Source organism: Symphalangus syndactylus, chromosome 5 (assembly GCF_028878055.3).
Source record: "Symphalangus syndactylus isolate Jambi chromosome 5, NHGRI_mSymSyn1-v2.1_pri, whole genome shotgun sequence".
NCBI classification, from domain to species: Eukaryota; Metazoa; Chordata; class Mammalia; order Primates; family Hylobatidae; genus Symphalangus; species Symphalangus syndactylus.
The window spans coordinates 131038489-131062980 of NC_072427.2; the positions used below are offsets into that span (position 1 = coordinate 131038489).

The 24492-nt window shown below is 35.1% G+C and overlaps 1 protein-coding gene across 2 annotated transcripts in view; it reads left to right on the forward strand.

Moving 5' to 3' along the window:
• The window catches only part of KRAS (KRAS proto-oncogene, GTPase), a 46261-nt gene extending 21928 nt beyond the window's left edge, over window positions 1-24333 (forward strand). For both annotated transcript variants that reach the window (XM_055280364.2, XM_055280363.2), the window contains exons 3-5: window positions 1823-2001; window positions 3487-3646; window positions 19670-24333. In XM_055280364.2, coding sequence (XP_055136339.1) covers window positions 1823-2001; window positions 3487-3646; window positions 19670-19786 — 456 coding nt within the window. In that variant the 3' untranslated portion in view covers window positions 19787-24333. The remainder of the gene's footprint in view (window positions 1-1822; window positions 2002-3486; window positions 3647-19669) is intronic.
• Window positions 24334-24492: the final 159 nt, after the last annotated feature.

Genomic DNA, 24492 nt, shown 5'->3' on the forward strand with positions numbered 1-24492 from the left:
GAATAATAGAGTTGGTAGAGCTATCCCATTTTTGAAATTATTTGGTTTTGTCGATAACTTTTTGTTACCAGTATGTACGCTTGCATTGTTGGCTCTCCATATAAGACCTTAAAAAAATTTTTTTTGTGGTAAAATATGCATCACATAAAGTTTACCATGGTAGTTTTTTTTTTGTTTGTTTTGTTTTTGTTTTTTTTGGAGACAGAGTCTCGCTCTGTTGCCAGGCTGGAGTGCAGTGGAGCGATCTCGGCTCACTGCAGCCTCCGCCTCCCGGGTTCAAGCAATTCCCCTGCCTCAGCCTCCTGAGTAGCTGAGACTACAGGCGCCTGCCACCACGCCCGGCTAATATTTTGTATTTTAATAGAGACGGGGTTTCACCATGTTGGCTAGGATGGTCTTGATCTCCTGACCTCATGATCTGCCCACCCCAGCCTCCCAAAGTGTTGGGATTGCAAGTGTGAGCTACTGTGCCCGGCCCATGGTAGTTAATTTTAAATGTTCAATTCAGTGTGTGTTCATAATGTTGTGCAACCATCACCATGTTGTCTAACCATTAGCACTATCTGTTTTGAGAACTTTTTTTATCATCCCAAACTAGAATTCTGTACCTGTCAAATAGTCCCCAGTAATCCTCCCTCCCACAGCCCCTGGTAATCTCTAGTCTACTTTTCATCTTTTTGAATTTGCCTATTTTAGGTTCCTCATATAAGTGGAATTATGTGGTATTTGTCCTTTTGTGTCTGGCTTATTTCATTTAGCATAATGTTTTTAAGGTTCATCTGTGTTGTAGCATGTACATACAGGTTGAAGCATCCGTTATCCAAATGCTTGTGACCAGAAGTGGTTTGGATTTCAGATTTTTTTTTTGGATTTTGGAATATTCTTAGATACTTAACTGGTTCAGCATCCCTAATCCAAAAATCCAAAATCAGATGGAGCCCAGAAGCTCATGCTTGTAATCCCAAAACGTTGGGTGGCCAAGGCAGGAGGATCGCTTGAGCCCAGGAGTTCAGCCAGCCTGAACAACATAAGACCCTATCTCTCCAAAAAAAAAAAAAAAAAGATGAAAGAAAAATCCAAAATCAAATGCTCCAGTGAGCATTTCCTTTTAGCATCATGTCAGGCTCTAAAATTACAGATTTTGGGGCATTTTGGATTTCAGATTTTTGGATTAACCTGCATTAATGCTCAACCTATATGAAATTTTATTCCTTTTTATGGCTGAATAATGTTCTACTGTATGTATATACTACATTTTGTTTATCCATTCATCTGTTAACAGACACTTAAGTTATTTCTACATTTTGGGTATTATAAATAGTGCTGCTGTGAACATTGGTGTACAGGTATCTGTTTGGGTCCCTGTTTTTAGTTCTTTTGGTTATATACCTAGGAATGGAATTGCTGATCATATGGTAATTCTGTGTTTAACTTTTTGAGGGACTACCACTGTTTTCCACAATCGCATCACCATTTTACATTCCCACCAGCAATGCACAAAGATTTCAGTGTCTGTATCCTTGCTAACACTTATTTTCCATTTTTTGAGTTTTTTTGTTTTGTTTTTTAATAATAGCCAATGCTAATGGGTATGTGGTAGCATCTCATGGTTTTGATTTTATTTTCCTGATGATTGATGATGTTGAGCATCTTTTCAGGTGCTTGGTGGCCATTTGTCTGTCATCTTTGGAGCAGGAGCAATGTCTTTTCAAGTCCTTTGCCCATTTTTAAATTGGATTTTTTGTTGTTGAGTTGTGTATAACACCTTTTTTGAAGTAAAAGGTGCACTGTAATAATCCAGACTGTGTTTCTCCCTTCTCAGGATTCCTACAGGAAGCAAGTAGTAATTGATGGAGAAACCTGTCTCTTGGATATTCTCGACACAGCAGGTCAAGAGGAGTACAGTGCAATGAGGGACCAGTACATGAGGACTGGGGAGGGCTTTCTTTGTGTATTTGCCATAAATAATACTAAATCATTTGAAGATATTCACCATTATAGGTGGGTTTAAATTGAATATAATAAGTTGACATTGAGGAGTAATTATAGTTTGTATTTTTTGAGTCTTTGCTAATTCCATGCATATAATATCTAATAAAAATTTTAAAATAATGTTTATGAGGTAGGTAATATCCTTGTTTTATAAATGAAGTTCTTGAGGGATTAGAGCAGTGGAGTAACTCGCTCCAGACTGCATCAGTAGTGGTGGTGCTGGGATTGAAACCTAGGCCTGTTTGACTCCACAACCTTCTGTACTCTTGACTATTCTGCAAAAGCAAGACTTTAAACTTTTTAGATACATCATTAAAAAGGAAAACCATAAAAAAGAATATGAAAAGATGATTTGAGATGGTGTCAGTTTAACAGTCTTAAAAGCAATCATGTGTGTATAGCGTCAGTTAACAGTCTTAAAAGCAATCGTGTGTATAGCGTAGAATTGCTTGGATTGGATAAACAGTGGCATTATATATTTTAAAAAATAAAAGTTTTGAAAGATTGAAGAAGTTGGGCATTACAGTTTTCTTAAATCTGACAAAGCTGCATAAAACTTAAAATAATCATTATTGTACTATTTTATATTCTGTTTCTTTGAGGGTTTAGTTTTCCAAAAACTACATATTAAGCAAATAAATCACTCACTGGCTATGTCATGTAATAATGAGTTAGCCTAGTTATAAGAAGTTTAACATTTAAGAACATTGTTACAGCATATTTACTGTATAGTCTAGTAATAGAGCAAAAGACATTTGGGTGGGTGGTAGTGGTAGTATTTTTTGTAGAGGAGTTACCAAATTTCAGCTCTATTATCCAGGTTTACCCAGCTAATAGTGGAGGAACTGGGAATTTGAGCCAATTCTGACTATTGTCTGCTCTGCTCCTTCTTTTGTGCCGCATCTTTGAAAGTCACCTAAAATTGTGAGGGAATGTAATTTCACCCCAAATTTAGAGTTTATGCACTTGTTATATTGAAAATGATTAACATGTAGAAGGGCTTTTAATGGAATAAGTGGTGTAGTAACTTCAGTGTTGTCTACCTAGAAATCAAAATCTTTCTACTTGTCCACTTTGTTTTTTGAAAAAGTAATATGAAAATTATGTTAATGCTTTAATTCAGGGTTTTGTAAAATATTTTTTATCTTTACACATTTAACATGTTTCTAAAATTATAGTCTCATATAGCACTTTGGGTCTAGAATTTTTCAGTAGTTTCTGTTTTACTATTATGATCTACCTGCATATTAACCTATTAGGTTATAGTTTTACTATACTTCTAGGTATTTGATCTTTTGAGAGAGATACAAGGTTTCTGTTTAAAAAGGTAAAGAAAAAAATAACTGGTAGAAGGAGGAAGGAAAATTTGGTGTAGTGGAAACTAGGAATTACATTGTTTTCTTTCAGCCAAATTTTGTGACAAAAGTTGTGGACAGGTTTTGAAAGATACTTGTGTTACTAATGCCTTTGCTATAACTTTTTTTTCTTTCCCAGAGAACAAATTAAAAGAGTTAAGGACTCTGAAGATGTACCTATGGTCCTAGTAGGAAATAAATGTGATTTGCCTTCTAGAACAGTAGACACAAAACAGGCTCAGGACTTAGCAAGAAGTTATGGAATTCCTTTTATTGAAACATCAGCAAAGACAAGACAGGTAAGTAACACTGAAATAAATGCAGATCTGTCTTCTGCAAAATCATAACTGTTATGTCATTTAATATCAGTTTTTCTCTCAATTATGCTATACTAGGAAATAAAACAATATTTAGTAAATGTTTTTGTCTCTTGAGAGGGCATTGCTTCTTAATCCAGTGTCCATGGTACTGCTTTTGGCTTTGGTTTCTTTCTACATTGAAAATTTCTCTTCAATTCTGAGCACATGTTAACATTTAGAATTCAAGAGATGTGGGGATTTTTTTTTCCATGGTTACATATATATATATATATAAATAAAGAACAGGGCAACAAATTTTTGAGTTTTCTATTTCAGTAGTACTTTTAAACCATTATGTCATGTTTCTAGGTTAAATGTTGTTGTATTTGAAGAATTTTACTTTGGCAGAATTTTTTTGAGGATATGTTTATTTTTGAAGAAAGGTCTCATCAAAGAAAGAAAATACCCAGAAAGCCAGTGGAAATTCTGTTATTCATTTAATGCATTTTTCTGACAAAAATTATTGCCAGAGAGAACCTGAATTTTGTTTCAAAAATCATCTTTGTTTTAAAAATGACTTTTTCTTTAGGTAAAATAAAATAATTTCAGTTGCTATTATTTAACCTGTTTGTATGAAGAGTTTAACATATAGGAAATGAATACATAAAGATAGGAAGGAATTAATTGTTACATGTAGTCATATGTCTCTTAATGACAGGGATACTTTCTAAGAAATACATTGTTAGGTGATTTTGTCACTGTGCAAACATCATAGAGTATACTTACACAAACCTTGGTGGTATAACCTACTATACACCTGGGATATATAGTATAGTCTCTTGCCCCAGGGATACAAACCTGTACAGTATGTAACTGTACTAATGACTATAGGCAATTGTTAACACAATGGTAAGTTGTGTGTGTCTAAACGTATACTTGGGCTACCCTAAGTTTATATATTTTTTTAATTTCTGTTCAATAATAAATTAACATTACTGTAACTTTTTAAATAAACTTTTTAATTTTTCCTAACATTTTGACTTTTGTAATACAACTTAAAACACAAACACATTATACAGCTATACAAATGTTTCTTTCCTTATATCCTTATTCTGTAAGCTTTTTTCCATATTTAAAATTTTTTATTTGTTTTTACTTATTAAACTTTTTCGTTAAAAACTAAGACATGCATGCACATTAACCTAGGCCTGCACAGGGTCAGGACCATCAATATCATTGTCTTCCACTTTCACATCTTGTCCCACTGGAAGATCTTCAGGGGCAGTAACACACATGGAGCTGTCATCTCCTATAATAACATTGCCTTCTTTTGGAATACCTCCTGAAGGACCTATCCAAGGCTGTTTATAGTTAACTTTTTTTTTTTTTTTAGTAAATAGGAGGAGTACACTGTAACAATAAAAAGTATAGTATAGTAAATACATAAACCAGTAATAGTCACTTATTACCATTATCAAGTATTAAGTATGGTGTATAATTGTAGGTGCTCTACCATTATACAACTGACAGTGCAGTAGGTTTGTTTACACCAGCATCACCACAAACACGTGAGTAATGTGTTGTGCTACAATGTTAGGATGGCTATGACATCACTAGGCAATAGGAACTTTTAAACTCCATTATAATCTTATGGGACCACTGTCACATATGCAATCTCTTCTTCACCAAAATGTCATTATGTGGTACATGACTGTACTAAGAAATTGATCCATCTATATTCCATAAGTTTGTTTAGGGCTTTTTCTGGTTACATTTACCTGTGAGCCCAGAAAACCAGTTTTGTAGAAATTAACTTCTGTAATGCTAGGAGTTAAAAAAAAATTGATGAACAACTTTTACATTGTTAAACATATAAAAACAAGCATTCTAGAAGTTTATCAAATTTCATAAAGGTGCAAAAATGTAAATGTAAATCATTATCCAGCTAATATATATGTTATATTTCCCTAGTAGGAGAGCGTATGTACCTCTTCCTAGTTATACAAATTTGATACATAGTAAAGAAACAGTAAATTCTACTTCAAGTCATTTTGGGAGGATTAAAAACTGAATTTCTCCAGTTTGACCATTATACAGATTTCTCTGGCAATTTTACTAAAACCTGATTTATAGGTTAAACTTGGTATATATCATATCACTTTACTTTAGAGGAATTAAGATTTCACATAAATCCATTTCCAGGTTCCAAAGACTAGGAAGAGGCTTGGTTTTTGTTTTTCTTTTTATTGGTCTTCTATAACCAGTCTCCTTGATTTTTCTTAGGAGAGAAGGTACTGAGAAAACATGATTCTAATATTTATTACTTTGTCTTCCAACATTTTCTTATGAAACATTTTCAAATACAAAATTGAGTTTTATTTAAAACATTTGCAAATATACTGTCTAGATTCTACCATTGTTGTTTTATATTTGCTTTACTTAGAACTTTTAAAAGATGCTTTTTATACCACTGAACATTTTAGCTTACATTTCACAAAGAAAAAAAAATTTAAGAGACTTTGCATAATGTTTTAAGGGGTTGCGGTAAAGAAGTGCTTCTTATATTTTCTTATGCATACAAATCGGTTGGGCTTATTAAAATCCAGATTCTAATTCAGAAGGTTTAGGTGGGGACCGAGTCTGCATTTCTAACAAGCTCCCAGGTGGTATTTTTCTTGGTACTTGGACCTTATTTCGAGTAGAAAAGCAGTAGAGGACATAAAAAGAGTCTTGTTAGTCCCACTTTGTTGCTGTCCACTTCTCATTTGATAATATCCTAAAATAGCTGTGTCTCCTTTTTGGTGGTTGTATGATTACTACCTCAGAAGTACTAATTGATTCTTGCTATTTGACCTTAATACTTTAATACAACACAGCATTCATATTTAATCAGAAAACTATCTGGCTTCCTTTTATAAGAGATTTTTAGGTTTTATACAGTTTTGTGGCCTTGGGTTTTTTTGTTTGATTTGTTTTCTTGAAGGTATATAATATGTAAGTAGATGAACTTAAATTTGCTTTGTAGACATTTTTATGTGGATCATCTAATTAAAATATGGAAGGATACAGTATAAAAGAATACTTGTACTTCTTAACAGAGCACTCAACCTTTCTTTTATATCCTCTTTCACCGATGTTACTATGTAATTTATGTTGCTAAACTACAAATTAGATATTTAATTTCTGTTCTTTGATTTCTTTTTATTATTAAATGGACTTGTTGATTTGCCTAGAAATTAATTTGCCTTTCAAAAGTCTATTAATCTTCCTCTGTTGAAATTAATTTGATATTTGCATGCTTCTGGAAGACTTTAAAGAGCGATTCCGAGTAACTGTAGAGATTATAAAATGAAATATGGGAATTTTAATAAATTTTACATCTCCAGTTACTGGTGAAAATGTCAAGCCCTCTTTTCTGCAGAGTATTTTGTTACTCATCTGTTATTCAGCTTATTTATTTATTTTTTCTTTCTTTCTCTTCTTTTTTTTTTTTTTTTTTTTTTTGAGACGGAGTCTTGCTTTGTCACCCAGGCTGGAATACAGTGGTGGGATCTTGGCTCACTGCAGGCTCCGCCTCCCGGGTTCACGCCGTTCTTCTGCCTCAGCCTCCCAAGTAGCTGGGACTACAGGCGCCTGCCACCACTACTGGCTAATTTTTTGCATTTTTAGTAGAGACGAGTTTCACCGTGCTAGCCAGGATGGTCTTTATCTCCTGACCTCGTGATCCGCCTGCCTTGGCCTCCCTAAGTGCTGGGATTACAGGTGTGAGCCACCGTGCCTGGCCCTTATTTGTTTTTTAAACAAAATTAGTGTGCATATCCTTGTTGTATTTTAGCAGCAGGTTGTTTTATGCCCTAATTTTTGGGGTCTTGATCATGAGCCTAAAACACATAAACACCCAAAAAGAATTATATTCCGGTTAAAGGTACAAAACATTCATTTAGAAGTTCTCATCCATGTAAATCAGAAGCTGGCAAACATTTTCTGTAAAGGGCCAAGATAGTAAATGTTTTAGGCTTTGAGGGCCACAAGTGGTATCTGTTGCATTTTTTTTTTTAATTATAACCCTTTAAATTGCAACAATCATTGTTAGCTTGTGCATAGTATAAAAATAGGCTGGCCGCGCACTGTGGCTCATGGCTGTAATCCCAGAAATGAGGTGGGAGGCCGAGGTGGGCACATCACCTGAGGTCAGAAGTTCGAGACCAGCCTGGCCAACATGGTTGAAAACCCCGTCTGTACTAAAAATACAAAACTTAGCCAGGTGTGTGGTGGTGGTGGCAGGCGCCTGTAATCCCAGCTACTCAAGAGGCTGAGGCAGTAGAATTGCTTGAACCTGAGAGGGGAGGCTGTAATGAGCCGAGATCATGCCAGTGCACACTAGCCTGGACGACTGAGCAAGACTCCGTCTCAGAAAAAAAAAAAAAAAAAAAGGCTGTGGCTGCATTTGGCCTATTGGCTGTAATATGCTGATTCCTAATTCTCTGGGTAACTTTAGTGTTTGATTAGCTACTAGATGTTAGGTTAAACTTTTGTATTTTACAGGCTAACCTTAATAATCTTAAAGTAAAACTTACATAGTTCATGAAAAGGAAATAGAAATTTTACCCTAGTACTCTTTTTTTTTTGAGGCAGAGTCTCCCTCTGTCACCCAGGCTGGAGTGCAGTGGTGGGATCTTGGCTCACTGCAACCTCCTCCTTCTGGGTTCAGGCAATTCTTGTGCCTCAGCCTCCCGAGCAGCTGGGACTACAGGCACGCACCACCACGCCTGACTGATTTTTGTATTTTTAGTAGAGACAGGGTTTCGCCATGTTGGCCAGGCTGGTCTTGAACTCTTGGCCTCAAGTGATCCTCCCATCTGAGCCTCCCAATGTGCTGGGATTACAGACATGAGCCACTGTGCCTGGCCCCTAGTACTTTTTTTTTTTGAGACAGAGTCTCACTGTTGCCAGGCTGGTGTGCAGTGGCGCGATCCCGGCTCACTGCAACCTCTGCTTCCCGGATTCAAGCGATTCTCCTTTCTCAGCCTCCTGAGTAGCTGGGACTATGGGCGCACACCACCACGTCCAGCTAATTTTTGTATTTTTAGTAGAGACGGGGTTTCACCATGTTGGCCAATATGGTCTCAATCTCTTGACCTTGTGATCCGTCTTGGCCTCCCAAAGTGCTGGGATTACAGGCGTGAGCCACTGTGCCCAGCTGTACTTTTTAAGATAAGAATTGCAGAATATATCTTTTTACCAACGTAATAACTTATAATTTTAAAAAGCTAATTACTTGGCTAGAATATAATGCATTACATATTCTTTACACTCAGTTCAGTCCATATCTGAAAGGCAAATAGAATTATTTTCTGCTAGTACATTGTGTGGTCCCTATGTTCCTAGTGTATAAGGACTGTTACCTAGTTCACATTTATCTGGGTTGTTGACAGATATTCCTGGTCCCTTTGGACAGTGCATGGCCATGTTGGCAAAAGCTGTCAAATTTGAAACGTTGACACCGTGAGAACTGTGTGTTTTCCAGTCTGCTAAAATCAAAAGTGGGAGGGTTCAGTAAGGTGAATGACAGAAGCAGAGTTTTCGGGGTATCTGTTACTCTTTATTCGGCTTTTCTGCTCTCTGGGGGTCTCAATTTAAATATAATGTGAAAATTAGTTTTACAAACCTAAAAATGTTGAGTGATTAATTTCCTGGTTTTGTTGTTAATTTCTAGATATTTAAATTAATTGTTAGAAGAACGCTGTTTAAGAATGCTTTGCAAAACAACCTCCTTATGTGCTATGTCTCTGTTTAATAGTAGTTGAGTTTGTGTACATGAGATCAGTATTTTGAACTTTAGCTTTTTATGAGTTAAAAATTGATGGAACAGTTACTGTGCACTTGCTGTGCACCATGGTAGTCTCCTAAGCAGTGGTTTTTCTGCATTTCAGTAGTACATGAGATAGGCTGTGGGTGGCAAGGTTTCTTGAGAAAGTGAGGGATGCACAGTTGGGTTTTAGAATACATCTTGTTCCTCCATGCCCTTCCCCCGCAAAAGGCTGGTAGTCTTGCATCTGTATATAGTTAGGGTATTTGATGTGTTGCCTCCTTGACAGAGTTTTGCAAGAATTTGCAGATTCAACAGGAACAAAAACTTAACTTAAAACAAAATCTCTTAGTAAAAGCATAGTCTAGCAAGATTTAGAATGATACTTTGGTTAACAGTTCTTTCTCTATATGGAGTGCTTTGTTTCCATAGCCTCACAAGTATGTTTTCAGATAATAGTTGAGTTGAAAATGTTGTCAATCTCTTGATTTTAAAAGATTTACATATTTAAAGTTGTATACTTTTGTTCCTACGTTTTTTCAATTGTTCTTAAAGTTTAATAAGTGACATTTGAAAATGAGTATATGTGTATAAAAACAAAAGTAGGCTGGGCGCGGTGGCTCATGCCTATAATCTTAGCACTTTGGGAGGCTGAGGCAGGCGGATCACAAGGTCAGGAGTTTGAGACCAGCCTGGGCAATATGGTGAAACCCCCCTCTACTAAAAATACAAAAATTAGTGGGGCGTGGTGGTGCATGCCTCTAGTCCCAGCTACTCAGGAGGCTGAGGCAGGAGAATCGCTTCAACCCGGAGGCGGAGGTTGCAGTGAGCCGAGATTGCACCACTGCAGTCCAGCCTGGGCGGCAGAGTGAGACTCCATCTCAAAAAAAAAAAAAAAAAAAAAAAGAAAAAGTTAAAAAAAAACAGAAAAAACACAAAATGAGTATATGTGGCAACAAGTCCTATTCTCAAAAAAATCACTGTGTGCTAGTTAAGAGCTTAATGAGTAGCCAGTGGGTATTAAATATCTGTTTCAGCTATATTTTATCTTTAAAAATTATCTACAAATTTTGGAATGTGAAAAACCAGTGTTTTGTTTCATAGGTATATACTGTAGGCATTTTAAAAATAAGAGCCAGTGCCAGTGGTTTACAGTGTACACAAGGATGATGTTCTCATGCTCTCTTGGTGTATGACTTTAAAGCATATTATCAAGAAATAACTAAGTCTGAAAAACTGTGGTAAATAACTGGTACTCTAAAACCTAAATTTCTTATTACTAAAAATAAGAAATGGAAAAAGTCACCCTGTGCTGTTAATTGTATGAGCCACTGAGGTCCTGACACTGAATTCTTGGTGGTGGATAATAATCTCTTCTTTTTAATTTTGGCTTCCAATTCTCTCTGCATTGCTGGAAACAAAAATCATACATTTCACTATTGGTGGTGGGGATGCTGTCACTGAAAAAGTAGACACATTCAAACTGATTTTAGAAATAAGTTAAAATCAAAATTTGCTTCTGCTAAATTAGTAGAGGACCAATACTGTTTTTCTCCTTCATGTTTTGGTACTTCTACATTGACCTTATAACTTTTTTTTTTAAACAGGAATAGAAGTTTACATTCTTAGAAATTTATGAAAATATGAGCTTTTACCTGGTTTGTGTGTGTGTATATATACACACATATTTTTAAATTTCTTACATTGATTTTCAAATTGAAAGAGAATCATTTGTGAAAATATCTTAGAGCTCATGCTTTACATTTTACATGCTACAAAGTTATTTTGGTGCCTTATTTATGTTGCTTATTAATGAAAATTTTGGATACATAATTTTTTCAAGACAAAGGTAAAAATAATAAACCCTTTCCTTTTGAGGATTAATGATAAATATAAACTTTAAAACGATTAAAAAAATTTTTTTAGAGACAGGGTCTTGGCCGGGCGCGGTGGCTCACGCTTGTAATCCCAGCACTTTGGGAGGCCGAGGCGGGCGGATCACGAGGTCAGGAGATCGAGACCACGGTGAAACCCCGTCTCTACTAAAAATACAAAAAAAAAAAATTAGCCGGGCGTGGTGGCAGGCGCCTGTAGTCCCAGCTACTCGGAGAGGCTGAGGCAGGAGAATGGCGTGAACCCGGGAGGCGGAGCTTGCAGTGAGCCAAGATTGCGCCACTGCACTCCAGCCTGGGCGACAGAGCAAGACTCTGTCTCAAAAAAAAAAAAAAGAGACAGGGTCTTGCTCTGTTGCCCAGACTGAAGTGCAGTGGTACAGTCATAGCTCACTGAAGCCTCAAACTCCTGGGCCCAAGCAACCCTCCTGCCTCACAGCCTTTTGAGTAGCTGGGACTTCAGGCTCATGCCAACATGCCTAATTTATCTTATTTTTAGTAGAGATGAGGTCTCAAACTCCTGGCATCTCTTGCCCTCTCAAAGTGCTGGTACTACAGGCGTTAGTCACCACACCTGACACTTAAAATCTTTTATATACAGGTGTAAGTGGTTATCTAACTTAAAGTGTCAACAAAGGTAGTTGAAAATTTGTATTTGTAGTTGGCTTAGCTAACTAGTTGACTAAATTGATTCCATTAAAAATAAGATTGTTCTTAGAATATAATGATTTTCGTTATTAGTTAAATATAAATATATCACTGGATGGTATAAGTTAATGACTTGAGATACGCATTTTAATATATAATCACATTACTTAAATGCCTGCTTTTGAATTGAAACTTAACATTATGAATTTTAAATTAAAGTTTGACTTTAGAGGTAAATTTCTGTACTTTACTAAAGCAGTTCTTAATATACTTCTGAGATTTCTAAAAATTAGTGTGCCCTAAAGAACTGAGATGTGTTTTTCTCAACTACTGTAGGCAGTAGATGTACAGATGACCTCTGCATGCAAAAATTAAGCCCTAGCCATTGGTTTACTTCAGCTAATACTTAGTTGCCAATTCTCTGTGATTGAATTTAAAACTACAAATGGTACTGGTGATATATTAACTTTTTAGGTGCTAGGTCCACTTTGTTACATTTGGTTCAGTAGAAACATTGATGTTACCAATCTCAGAAAGCTAAAATATATATGCCAATCCCCAAATTAGGTAATTCATTCTTAATTTTAAGATAAAAGAATAGAATTCCCTTAAAATTAAATGTGGAGTAAAATATACCAGCTTTAAAAAATACTACCTTTTTTTAGAAGAATTAACATAATATTACATCTTTTAATTTGCACTATATATAGATTAATATTTCTGTGTATTTCTGTGTGCCCCTAGTTTGATGGTATGCTTTTCTGAACAAACAAGCAGCACGGTTAACTTTGACGACTGCCTAATTTTCTAGATTGGAAAATATCAAAAACTTTATCTCCATATGGCCAATATATGATTGTACCTGTTGTCATAGCTTTCTTATGTTTAAGCAAGAAAAACCCTATTCAGAGTATTTAAATTAGAATAGAAGGTACAAAGCCAGTATGATTGAACACTGTTCTAACAATTATTTTTAAGACTTGTAGTAAGGCCAGGTTTGGTGGCTCATGGCTGTAATCCCAGCCCTTTGGAGGCCAAGGTGGGCGGATCACTTGAGCTCGGGAGTTTGAGACCAACCTGGGCAACATGGCAAAACCCTGTCTCTACAAAAAATACAAAAATCAGTCAGGTGTGGTGGTGCTTGCCTGTAGTCCCAGCTATTTGGAGGCTGAGGCAGGGGGATCACCTAGCCTGGGAGGTCGAGGCTGCAGTCATGATCGTGCTATTGCACTCCATCCTGGGCAACCCAGTGAGACCCTGTCTCTAAAACAAAAAAATAAAAAAAGAACTTGTAGTAAGGATACAAAATGCTCCTATTTTGTGTGTGTCCTTCAATTCATGACGTTTTTATATTACGGTAAGCAGCTCTCATTTAAGATTTTAATAATATAGTTAAACATATACAGAAGACCCAGTCTCAGCTTCACTTGTAGACCCTGGAAATAGACTGGAAGGTGTTAAAATTTAAAATAAAACTCAAGATTCCAGTTTCTTGACTCACCTTTGAGATTCTTTTATGTTTTTGTTGTTTTTTAACAAAGGTTTCATGTCCATATTTTACCATTTTTCTTCTCATTCTCCCCTGGGGGAGGGTGTGGGAATCAATAGTATATAAATCACTTTTTTCCTAAGTCAAAGAAGTAATTTAAAGCTAACTTCAGTTTAGGCTTTAATTCCAAGACTAGCAAACTAAAATGGTTGCATTAATTGACAAACAGGTGCTAATACCTGTGTTTAGGCTTGTCATAATCTCTCCTAATTCCTAATTTAAAAATTTTAAAATTTAATTCCATTAGAAAACAAAACTGACTTTTAAGAACAAACCAGGATTCTAGCCCATATTTTAAAACTGCATCCTCAGTTTTATTCAGTCTGATGTCTGTTTAAAAAAAAAAAAAAACTCTCAAGCTCATAATCTCAAACTTCTTGCACATGGCTGTCCCAGTAAATTACTCTTACCAATGAAACAGACTTTACAGAAGTTGTGTTTTACAATGCAGAGAGTGGAGGATGCTTTTTATACATTGGTGAGAGAGATCCGACAATACAGATTGAAAAAAATCAGCAAAGAAGAAAAGACTCCTGGCTGTGTGAAAATTAAAAAATGCATTATAATGTAATCTGGTAAGTTTAAGTTCAGCACATTAATTTTGGCAGAAAGCAGATGTCTTTTAAAGGTAACAAGGTGGCAACCACTTTAGAACTACTTAAGTGTAGTATTCTAACTTGAAGTATTAAAAGATAAGAAACTTGTTTCCATAATTAGTACATTTATTTTTAATCTAGTGGGAATTAATTATAATTGAGAGAATTTTGATGGCTGTAGTAGACTAATCTATATTTGGCATAAAGTCTAATGATTTAATGAGTCTTAAGTAAACTAAATATTTGGGAACTGATATTTGCCTTTATTTTTAAGGGAAATCATACTCAAGTTTTGAGATAATCAGTAGCTTTTTTTAGTAGGGAGAAAAAGATATGAGCGATAGTAGAGAGCAGTAATATTGAATGGCCCAGAAGGTGGGAAAAGGCCACTGTTAAATGTATTTTTTCTTTTGGATATTTTACAAGCAAATAACCATTCTTCTGCCTAAGTTCTCCATCTCAGTGGCATCAGCAGCACAGCACTTTCTTACCCCAGTGAGAAACCTGGGAATTTTAGGACGACTTCTGCCGCCCTCTTTTCCCCCTGGTTTGGAAGTATCCACAAATTCCTGTGATGTTACATTCTGTGTCTTTTATGTTATCATTAGTGCAGGCCCCTATCATTTCTTGTTGGACTGTTAGAACCTCCTATTTGGTTTACCAGTTGCTGCCATCATTCATTGTGCAACTGGAGAGATACACTTCAAAGAAATGTCATTTTCGGCCGGGTGCGGTGGCTCATGCCTGTAATCCCAGCACTTTGGGAGGCCTAGGCGGGCGATCACCTGAGGTCAGGAGTTCAAGACCAGCCTGGCTAACATGGTGAAACCCCGTTTCTACTAAAAATACAAAAAATTAGCCAGGCGTGGTGGCACGTGCCTGTAATCCCAGCTACTTGGGAGGCTGAGGCAGGAGAATTGCTTGAACCTGGGAGGCGGAGGTTGCAGTGAGCTGAGATTGCACCATTGCACTCCAGCTTGAGCAACAAGAGCGAAACTCCATCTCAGAAAAAAAAAAAAAGTCATTTTGGCTATAGAATAAAATCACATGTTCCATGTGTGTTGCAGATAGTCCTTACTACCTTCCCACCACTCCAGCTCTTTTTTGGTCTTATATCTAAAAACTTCATCTTGCCTGAATTTCTTTTGTTCTTCTATAAATAAATACCATGTTATTTCCTACCTTCCCTTGAGTCTTGGCTCTTGTTTGGAATGCCAGTGTTTTTATCCCTAGTCTTACTAATTAGCTAACACTCTCATGATTCCCCAGTCTCCTACTCTCTAAAAACCTTTCTTTAAACCCTTAGACTAGGCATGGAGCCCTTCCTGTGTATTCCCAGAATACTATTCTTAACTATTATATGCTTCCCATTTATGTTGAAATAACCTCTTCTGTTTCATTCCTATATTATTTGACAGCAAAATCTTAGCCAGAATTACATATTTTTAATCTTTGCACACCCATTGCATAGTAAACTTCCTGGGACATAGTAACTACCCAGTAAATATTTATTGCGTGGAGTTCTCATTTTCGTTTCTAAACCCATATTAAACTCTGTCTTGCTCAGAAAATACTTCACTAGGTATCATAAAGTTCATGGCAGAGCTTAAGCTTTGGATGCATATTGTTTGTAATATATCATGTTCTTAAGAATAGGCAATAAAATTACAGTTTTCAAAAACTACTAGCATATCATTTATTATATTTATTACAAGTTGGTGTTCTTTATTACATGAATTTTAGATATTTCCCAAAAGTATAAAATATGCATTTGAATAGTAGACTCAATCCCAAAAGATATTATGTGGTGTACTAATCTATTAAACTCAGAAACAAAGTGTGACTGGTATTAATTTTTATTGAAATTTATGAACTTGGAATGTTTTTTGAATATCATTGTGTAAAGCAATATTTTGCAGTTAAAGCAATTTTGCATGTTAAATTTTACCACAACCTCTAAAATATTGCATATTTAACAATGCAGTTTGAAAAGTTACACATTTTAAATAACAGTACCATGACCAGATTTAGGTGGTGGTTTTAATTTTTTATTTTCTCCTCCTATTGTCTCACCATTAGATGATTTTAAAAATAGAATTGTTTAGAGTAAAATAAGTGTTATGCTCTACTTTATGTTTAAAACAAAGGTGTAAGCATGTACTATTGTAAAATTTCTAATTTATGCAAATTATGTTTTATACAGTGACTGTAGGTGAATGTCACAATTGTTTGATGTAATGAATCCTTGTTTTTTCAGTACACATGGAAGTAATTTATATAAAAGAGGAGTATACTTGGTAATTAAAAATTAAAAATTAAATAGTTTTTTTGTTTAAATTTATTTGACAATCTGGCTGTGGTGTGTGTGCCTATAGTATCAGCTGCTTGGGAGCCTGAGGCAGGAGGATTGCCTGACCCCAGGAGTTTGAGGTTGAAGGGAGCTATGATGGTGCCATGGCACTGTAGCCTAGGCAACAGAAAGAGACTCTATCTCTTAAAAAAAGTAAAAATAAAAAAATTTTGGCCCAGGGACAGTGGCTCACACCTATAATGCCAGAACTTTAGGAGTCCACGGCACTAGGATTGCTTGAGGCCAGGAGTTTAAGACCAGACTGGGCAATGTAATGAGACCCCACCTCTAGGAAATAAATAAATAAATAAAAATTTGACAATGATAAACATACATAAATTAGCTTTTCTTAGTCCTGAAAAAGATAATGTTATGTGTATGTGTGAGAATGATTAGTTCTCATGTAAGAAAAAAAGAATTCATTGCTCTCTGTAGGTTGTGACATTTCCTTCATGATTGAAATTAGTTAATTTTCTTTGTTACTTACTTATTTATTTATTTTTAAAATAGAGACGGGTTCTTGCTGTGTTGCCCAGGCTGGTCTCAAACTCCTGGCCTCAAGCAGTTCTCCTGCCTCAGCCTCCCAAATTGCTGTAACTGTAGGTGTGAGCCACTGCACCGGGCCAAAATTACTTAATTTTAGCAAGATGATGTAGAGAGGAGAGTTCATTGCAATATAAGCCTAGAATCTTTGTCAGAATCTTAGAAAGTAATGTTTTCAAATTCTGTGTTTTCACCATAAAATGTGTCTTCTCTGTATCCATCACATGGTTTTTCATTGTTTTCTACTTTACCATTTTAGTACCATTGGCATTTTTCTTCATTGTAAAAGTAGTAGAAATGGAGTAGATTACATAAGGATGTGATCAGAGGAAATTTATTCATTCAGGCTAAGGGAGTTAGATTAGATCCTCTTTTAAGATTCCATCACATTCTAAGGGTTTATGATTCTAAACTGTCAAGTAAATTGTCAAGTGCTGGCAAGCTACAGAATAATTTTTATTATGTCATTGGAAAATTTCCCCTCTATATATGTGTTAAAGAGTTTAGCCTGAAGGGATACATACACATACATATATGTAATCAAACCTTGATGGTATTGTGTTGCTGGTAAATTATTTCTTACCACTTTTCCTTTCTCCTGTGGGAGAAACAAAAGCATATGTTTGTGTAGTATCAGTAATGATATTAGAGAGTGGGAAACATAGTGAGTGCAGTTTGGGGACTTTATTGGAGACATTCACTAGAGCTCAAATAAATAATGCTGGTTTTTATCCTACTGTTTGCTTAATGTGGACTAGCCTCTCATTCCCATTCTATGTTTACCTCTCTTAAAATATTGGTCACGCTTTCTTGAATTATAGATCTATTAGGAAAATTCATTAACTGTAGCTAATTTTCATTGTTCATGCTCCAAATTTTATTATTTTGAAATATCGTTAATAGTAGTACAGTAAAGGAGAAATACTACTTAACATTTTTTTTTTTTTTTTTCTCTGAGACAGAGTCATGCTCTGTCACCCAGTCTGGAGTGCAGTGGTGCGATCTCGGCTCACTGCAAGGCACTTCGCCTCTCCGGGTTCAAGCAATTCTCCTGCCTCAGCCTCCTGAGAGTAGCTGGGATTACAGGCAGCTGCTACCATGCCCAGCTAATTTTTGTATTTTTAGTAGAGATGGGGTTTTACCATGTTGGCCAGGCTGGTCTGAAACTCCTCACCTCAAGTGATCCACCTGTCTTGGCCTCCCAGGGTGCTGGGATTACAGGCGTGAGCCACCGCACCCAGCCCACTTAACATTTTAAATTAATTTCAAGATAATATAACTTGAATATTTTTACACATATAATTTTTTTAATATTTATTTATATAGTTTATAAGATCCTACAGAAGTGATTACAATGAGTAAAAACCCAGTTTTCATTGTTCTTAAAGTGGCTTGATTTATACAACTTAATGTGTTGGGTATTTGTTTCTAAGACTCCCTCTGCTGTCTAGGTTTGGAAGTATTGTGAAGTTAACAGATTTTCTTTTTATAGTTACTACTCAGTTGAATAGGCTTTAAAATACAGAGAGAATCATTTTTTCTTCATTTTTTGCTTTTATTTATATTTTTCTTTTAATTGGCGACATGACAAGAATTGACTTGTGTATGGATCTTGCATAATTTAAGTATCGCAGGTTTAAAATCTACTCTTCTACCACTTTGAGAGTGCCATTTTTCACACTGTAGATTATTAGATTGAAAATTATTATCGCTTAAAATCACTTTTAGCCATTAAATTTAAATAACTTGCTTTAATCATAAATAGATGGTGGTCACAATGACTGTTAAACTCTTTGAAGACAGGATATTTGGCTTTATGTGGTAAGCTTTTGAATACCTAATATATTAAACAGAAATTAAAACTTTATGGGATAGAATCTCCTCCAGATTGGTAAACTATAAGACCTTTCAAATGATTTAGCTAATTTCTCCACAAATCTGAGGTATTAGTGTTTTTTGTAAAGTGGTATTCTCCTGTGTTGGGGTCACTTTAAACCTTTTTCTTAATGATAAATATATGAATTGAAACTAATCCCTTAATATATATTATTTGAAAACTGAAATAATATGTTTAGAAACTGTTACTTCTTGATAAATTATTGGAATAGGATGTTCGAATACTGTTTTTTACTTTTTGGTAAATTTTTAAATCCAATGGATTTTACGTAAGTATAGAACTGGAGCTCAAATACTGTTACTGTGTGTGAAGATATATGAACATAGTTTACAGTTGCATGGCTTATATCTAAAGTCCAGAAACATAAGGACAATTAAGTGTACACACACACACACATGCATTTGGATTTCGGTGACTTAGGTTTGCCAATGTGGAAAAAATACTAGCAAATTAAGTTCTCCTGTGAAAAAGTCATTACCTTATTTAAAATTCTGTGCCGTTGGTTATCCTTGTCTTTTGTGAAAATTAGTGTTCCTGTTTATAATATTGACAAAACATCTATGCGGATGACATTTAAGAATTCTAAAAGTCCTAATATATGTAATATATATTCAGTTGCCTGAAGAGAAACATAAAGAATCCTTTCTTAATATTTTTTCCATTAATAATGGAAATTTGTTACCTGTGCACATGAAGCCATCGTATATATTCACATTTTAATACTTTTTATGTATTTCAGGGTGTTGATGATGCCTTCTATACATTAGTTCGAGAAATTCGAAAACATAAAGAAAAGATGAGCAAAGATGGTAAAAAGAAGAAAAAGAAGTCAAAGACAAAGTGTGTAATTATGTAAATACAATTTGTACTTTTTTCTTAAGGCATACTAGTACAAGTGGTAATTTTTGTACATTACACTAAATTATTAGCATTTGTTTTAGCATTACCTAATTTTTTTCCTGCTCCATGCAGACTGTTAGCTTTTACCTTAAATGCTTATTTTAAAATGACAGTGGAAGTTTTTTTTTTCCTCTAAGTGCCAGTATTCCCAGAGTTTTGGTTTTTGAACTAGCAATGCCTGTGAAAAAGAAACTGAATACCTAAGATTTCTGTCTTGGGGTTTTTGGTGCATGCAGTTGATTACTTCTTATTTTTCTTACCAGTTGTGAATGTTGGTGTGAAACAAATTAATGAAGCTTTTGAATCATCCCTATTCTGTGTTTTATCTAGTCACATAAATGGATTAATTACTAATTATAATTTCAGTTGAGACCTTCTAATTGGTTTTACTGAAACATTGAGGGAACACAAATTTATGGGCTTCCTGATGATTCTTCTAGGCATCATGTCCTATAGTTTGTCATCCCTGATGAATGTAAAGTTACACTGTTCACAGAGGTTTTGTCTCCTTTCCACTGCTCTTAGTCATGGTCACTCTCCCCAAAATATTATATTTTTTCTATAAAAAGAAAAAAATGGAAAAAAATTACAAGGCAATGGAAACCATTATAAGGCCATTTCCTTTTCACATTAGATAAATTACTATAAAGAATCCTAATAGCTTTTCCTGTTAAGGCAGACCCAGTATGAAATGGGGATTATTATAGCAACCATTCTGGGGCTATATTTACATGCTACTAAATTTTTATAATAATTCAAAAAATTTTAACATGTATAAAAAATTCTCATAGGAATTAAATGTAGTCTCCCTGTGTCAGATTGCTCTTTCATATAGTATAACTTTAAATCTTTTCTTCAACTTGAGTCTTTGAAGATAGTTTTAATTCTGCTTGTGACATTAAAAGATTATTTGGGCCAGTTATAGCTTATTAGGTGTTGAAGAGACCAAGGTTGCAAGGCCAGGCCCTGTGTGAACCTTTGAGCTTTCATAGAGAGTTTCACAGCATGGACTGTGTCACCACGGTCATCCAGTGTTGTCATGCATTGGCTGGTCAAAATGGGGAGGGACTAGGACAGTTTGGATAGCCCAACAAGATACACTCTCACTCTGTGGTGGTCCTGCTGACAAATCAAGAGCGTTGCTTTTGTTTCTTAAGAAAACAAACTTTTTTAAAAATTACTTTTAAATATTAACTCAAAAGTTGAGATTTTGGGGTGGTGGTGTGCCAAGACAATTTTTTTTTAAACAATGAAGTGAAAAAGTTTTACAATCTCTAGGTTTGGCTAGTTCTCTTAACACTGGTTAAATTAACATTTCATAAACACTTTTCAAGTCTGATCCATATTTAAGAATAATGCTTTAAAATAAATATTAATAAAAACAATCCTTTTGATAAATTTTAAATGTTACTTATTTTAAAATATATGAAGTGAGATGGCATGGTGAGGTGAAAGTACTAGGAAGAAGGTGACTTAGGTTCTAGATAGGTGTCTTTTAGGACTCTGATTTTAAGGACATCACTTACTATCCATTTCTTCATGTTAAAAGAAGTCATCTCAAACTCTTAGTTTTTTTTACAACTATGTGATTTATATTCCGTTTACATAAGGATACACTTATTTGTCAAGCTCAGCACAATCTGTAACTTTTTAACTTATGTTACACCATCTTGAGTGCCAATCTTGGGCAAAATTGTGCAAGAGGTGAAGTTTATATTTGAATATCCATTCTCGTTTTAGGACTCTCCTTCCATATTAGTGTCATCTTGCCTCCCTACCTTTCACATGCCCCATGACTTGATGCAGTTTTAATACTTCTAATTCCCCTAGCCGTAAGATTTACTGCTGCTGTGGATATCTCCATGAAGTTTTCCCATTAAGTCACATCAGAAATGCCCTACATCTTATTTCCTCAGGGCTCAGGAGAATCTGACAGATATCATAATGGGATTTGACCTAATCACTAATTTTCAGGTGGTGGCTGATCCTTTGAACATCTCTTTGCTGCCCAATCCATTAGCGACAGTAGGATTTTTCAAACCTGGTATGAATAGACAGAACCCTATCCAGTGGAAGGAGATTTTAATAAAGATAGTGCTGAAAGAATTCCTTAGGTAATCTACAACTAGGACTACTCCTGGTAACAGTAATACATTCCATTGTTTTAGTAACCAGAAATCTTCGTGCAATGAAAAATACTTCAATTCATGAAGCTTTTTTTTTTTTTTTTTTTTTTTTTTTTTTTTGGTGTCAGAGTCTTGCTCTTGTCACCCAGGCTGGAATGCAGTGGCGCCATCTCAGCTCACTGCAACCTCCATCTCCCAGGTTCAAGCGATTCTCGTGCCTCGGCCTCCTGAGTAGCTGGGATTATAGGCATGTGCCACCATGCTTGACTAATTTTTGTATTTTTAGGAGAGACGGGGTTTCACCCTATTGGCCAGGCTGGTCTTGAACTCCTGACCTCAAGTGATTCACCCGTCTTGGCCTCATAAACCTGTTTTGCAGAACTCACTTATTCAGCAAATATTTATTGAGTGCCTACCAGATGCCAGTCACCACACAAGGCACTGGGCATATGGTATCCCCAAACAAGAGACATAATCCCGGTCCTTAGGTAGTGCTAGCGTGGTCTGTAATATCTTACTAAGGCCTTTGGCATATGACCCAGAGATAACACGATGCGTATTTTAGTTTTGCAAAGAAGGGGTTTGGTCTCTGTGCCAGCTCTATAATTGTTTTGCTATGATTCCAATGAAACTCTTTGATCGAGCTACTTTATGTAAATCACTTCATTGTTTTAAAGGAATAAACTTGATTATATTTTTTTTTATTTGGCATAACTGTGATTCTTTTGGGACAATTACTGTGTACACATTAAGGTGTATGTCAGATACTCATATTGACCCAAATGTGTAATATTCCAGTTTTCTCTGCATAAGTAATTAAAATATACTTAAAAATTAATAGTTTTATCTGGGTACAAATAAACAGGAGCCTGAACTAGTTCACAGACAAGGAAACTTCTATGTAAAAATCAGTATGATTTCTGAATTGCTATGCTAAACTACAGATCTTTGGAACATTGTTTAGGTAGGGTGTTAAGACTTACACAGTACCTCTTGTTTCTACACAGAGAAAGAAATGGCCATACTTCAGAAACTGCAGTGCTTATGAGGGGATATTTAGGCCTCTGGAATTTTTGATGTAGATGGGCATTTTTTTAAGGTAGTGGTAATTACCTTTATGTGAACTTTGAATGGTTTAACAAAAGATTTGTTTTTGTAGAGATTTTAAAGGGGAAGAATTCTAGAAATAAATGTTATCTAATTATTACAGCCTTAAAGATAAAAATCCTTGTTGAAGTTTAAAAAAAGCTAAATTACATAGTCTTAGGCATTAACATGTTTGTGGAAGAATATAGCAGACGTATATTGTATCATTTGAGTGAATATTCCCAAGTAGGCATTCCTATTTAACTGAGTCACACTGCATAGGAATTTAGAACCTAACTTTTATAGGTTATCAAAACTGTTGTCACCATTGCACAATTTTGTCCTAATATATACATAGAAACTTTGTGGGGCATGTTAAGTTACAGTTTGCACAAGTTCATCTCATTTGTATTCCATTGATTTTTTTTTTCTTCTAACCATTTTTTCTTCCAACAGTATATAACATTTTTTTAGGGGATTTTCTTTTAGACAGTAAAAACTATCTGAAGATTTCCATTTGTCAAAAAGTAATGATTTCTTGATAATATGTAGTAATGTTTTTTAGAACCCAGCAGTTACTTTAAAGCTGAATTTATATTTAGTAACTTCTGTGTTAATACTGGATAGCATGAATTCTGCAATGAGAAACTGAATAGCTGTCAGAAAATGAAAATTTCTTTCTAAAGATACTCACATGAGTTCTTGAAGAATAGTCATAACTAGATTAAGATCTGTGTTTTAGTTTAATAGTTTGAAGTGCCTGTTTGGGATAATGATAGGTAATTTAGATGAATTTAGGGGAAAAAAAGTTATCTGCAGAAATGTTGAGGGCCCATCTCTCCCCCCACACCCCCACAGAGCTAACTGGGTTACAGTGTTTTATCTGAAAGTTTCCAATTCCACTGTCTTGTGTTTTCATGTTGAAAATACTTTTGCATTTTTCCTTTGAGTGCCAATTTCTTACTAGTACTATTTCTTAATGTAACACGTTTACCTGGAATGTATTTTAACTATTTTTGTATAGTGTAAACTGAAACATGCACATTTTGTACATTGTGCTTTCTTTTGTGGGACATATGCAGTGTGATCCAGTTGTTTTCCATCATTTGGTTGCGCTGACCTAGGAATGTTGGTCATATCAAACATTAAAAATGACCACTCTTTTAATTGAAATTAACTTTTAAATGTTTATAGGAGTATGTGCTGTGAAGTGATCTAAAATTTGTAATATTTTTGTCATGAACTGTACTACTCCTAATTATTGTAATGTAATAAAAATAGTTACAGTGACTATGAGTGTGTATTTATTCATGGAATTTGAACTGTTTGCCCCGAAATGGATATGGAATACTTTATAAGCCATAGACACTATAGTATACCAGTGAGTCTTTTATGCAGCTTGTTAGAAATATCCTTTATTTCTTTTTTTTTTTTTTTTTTTTTTGAGACA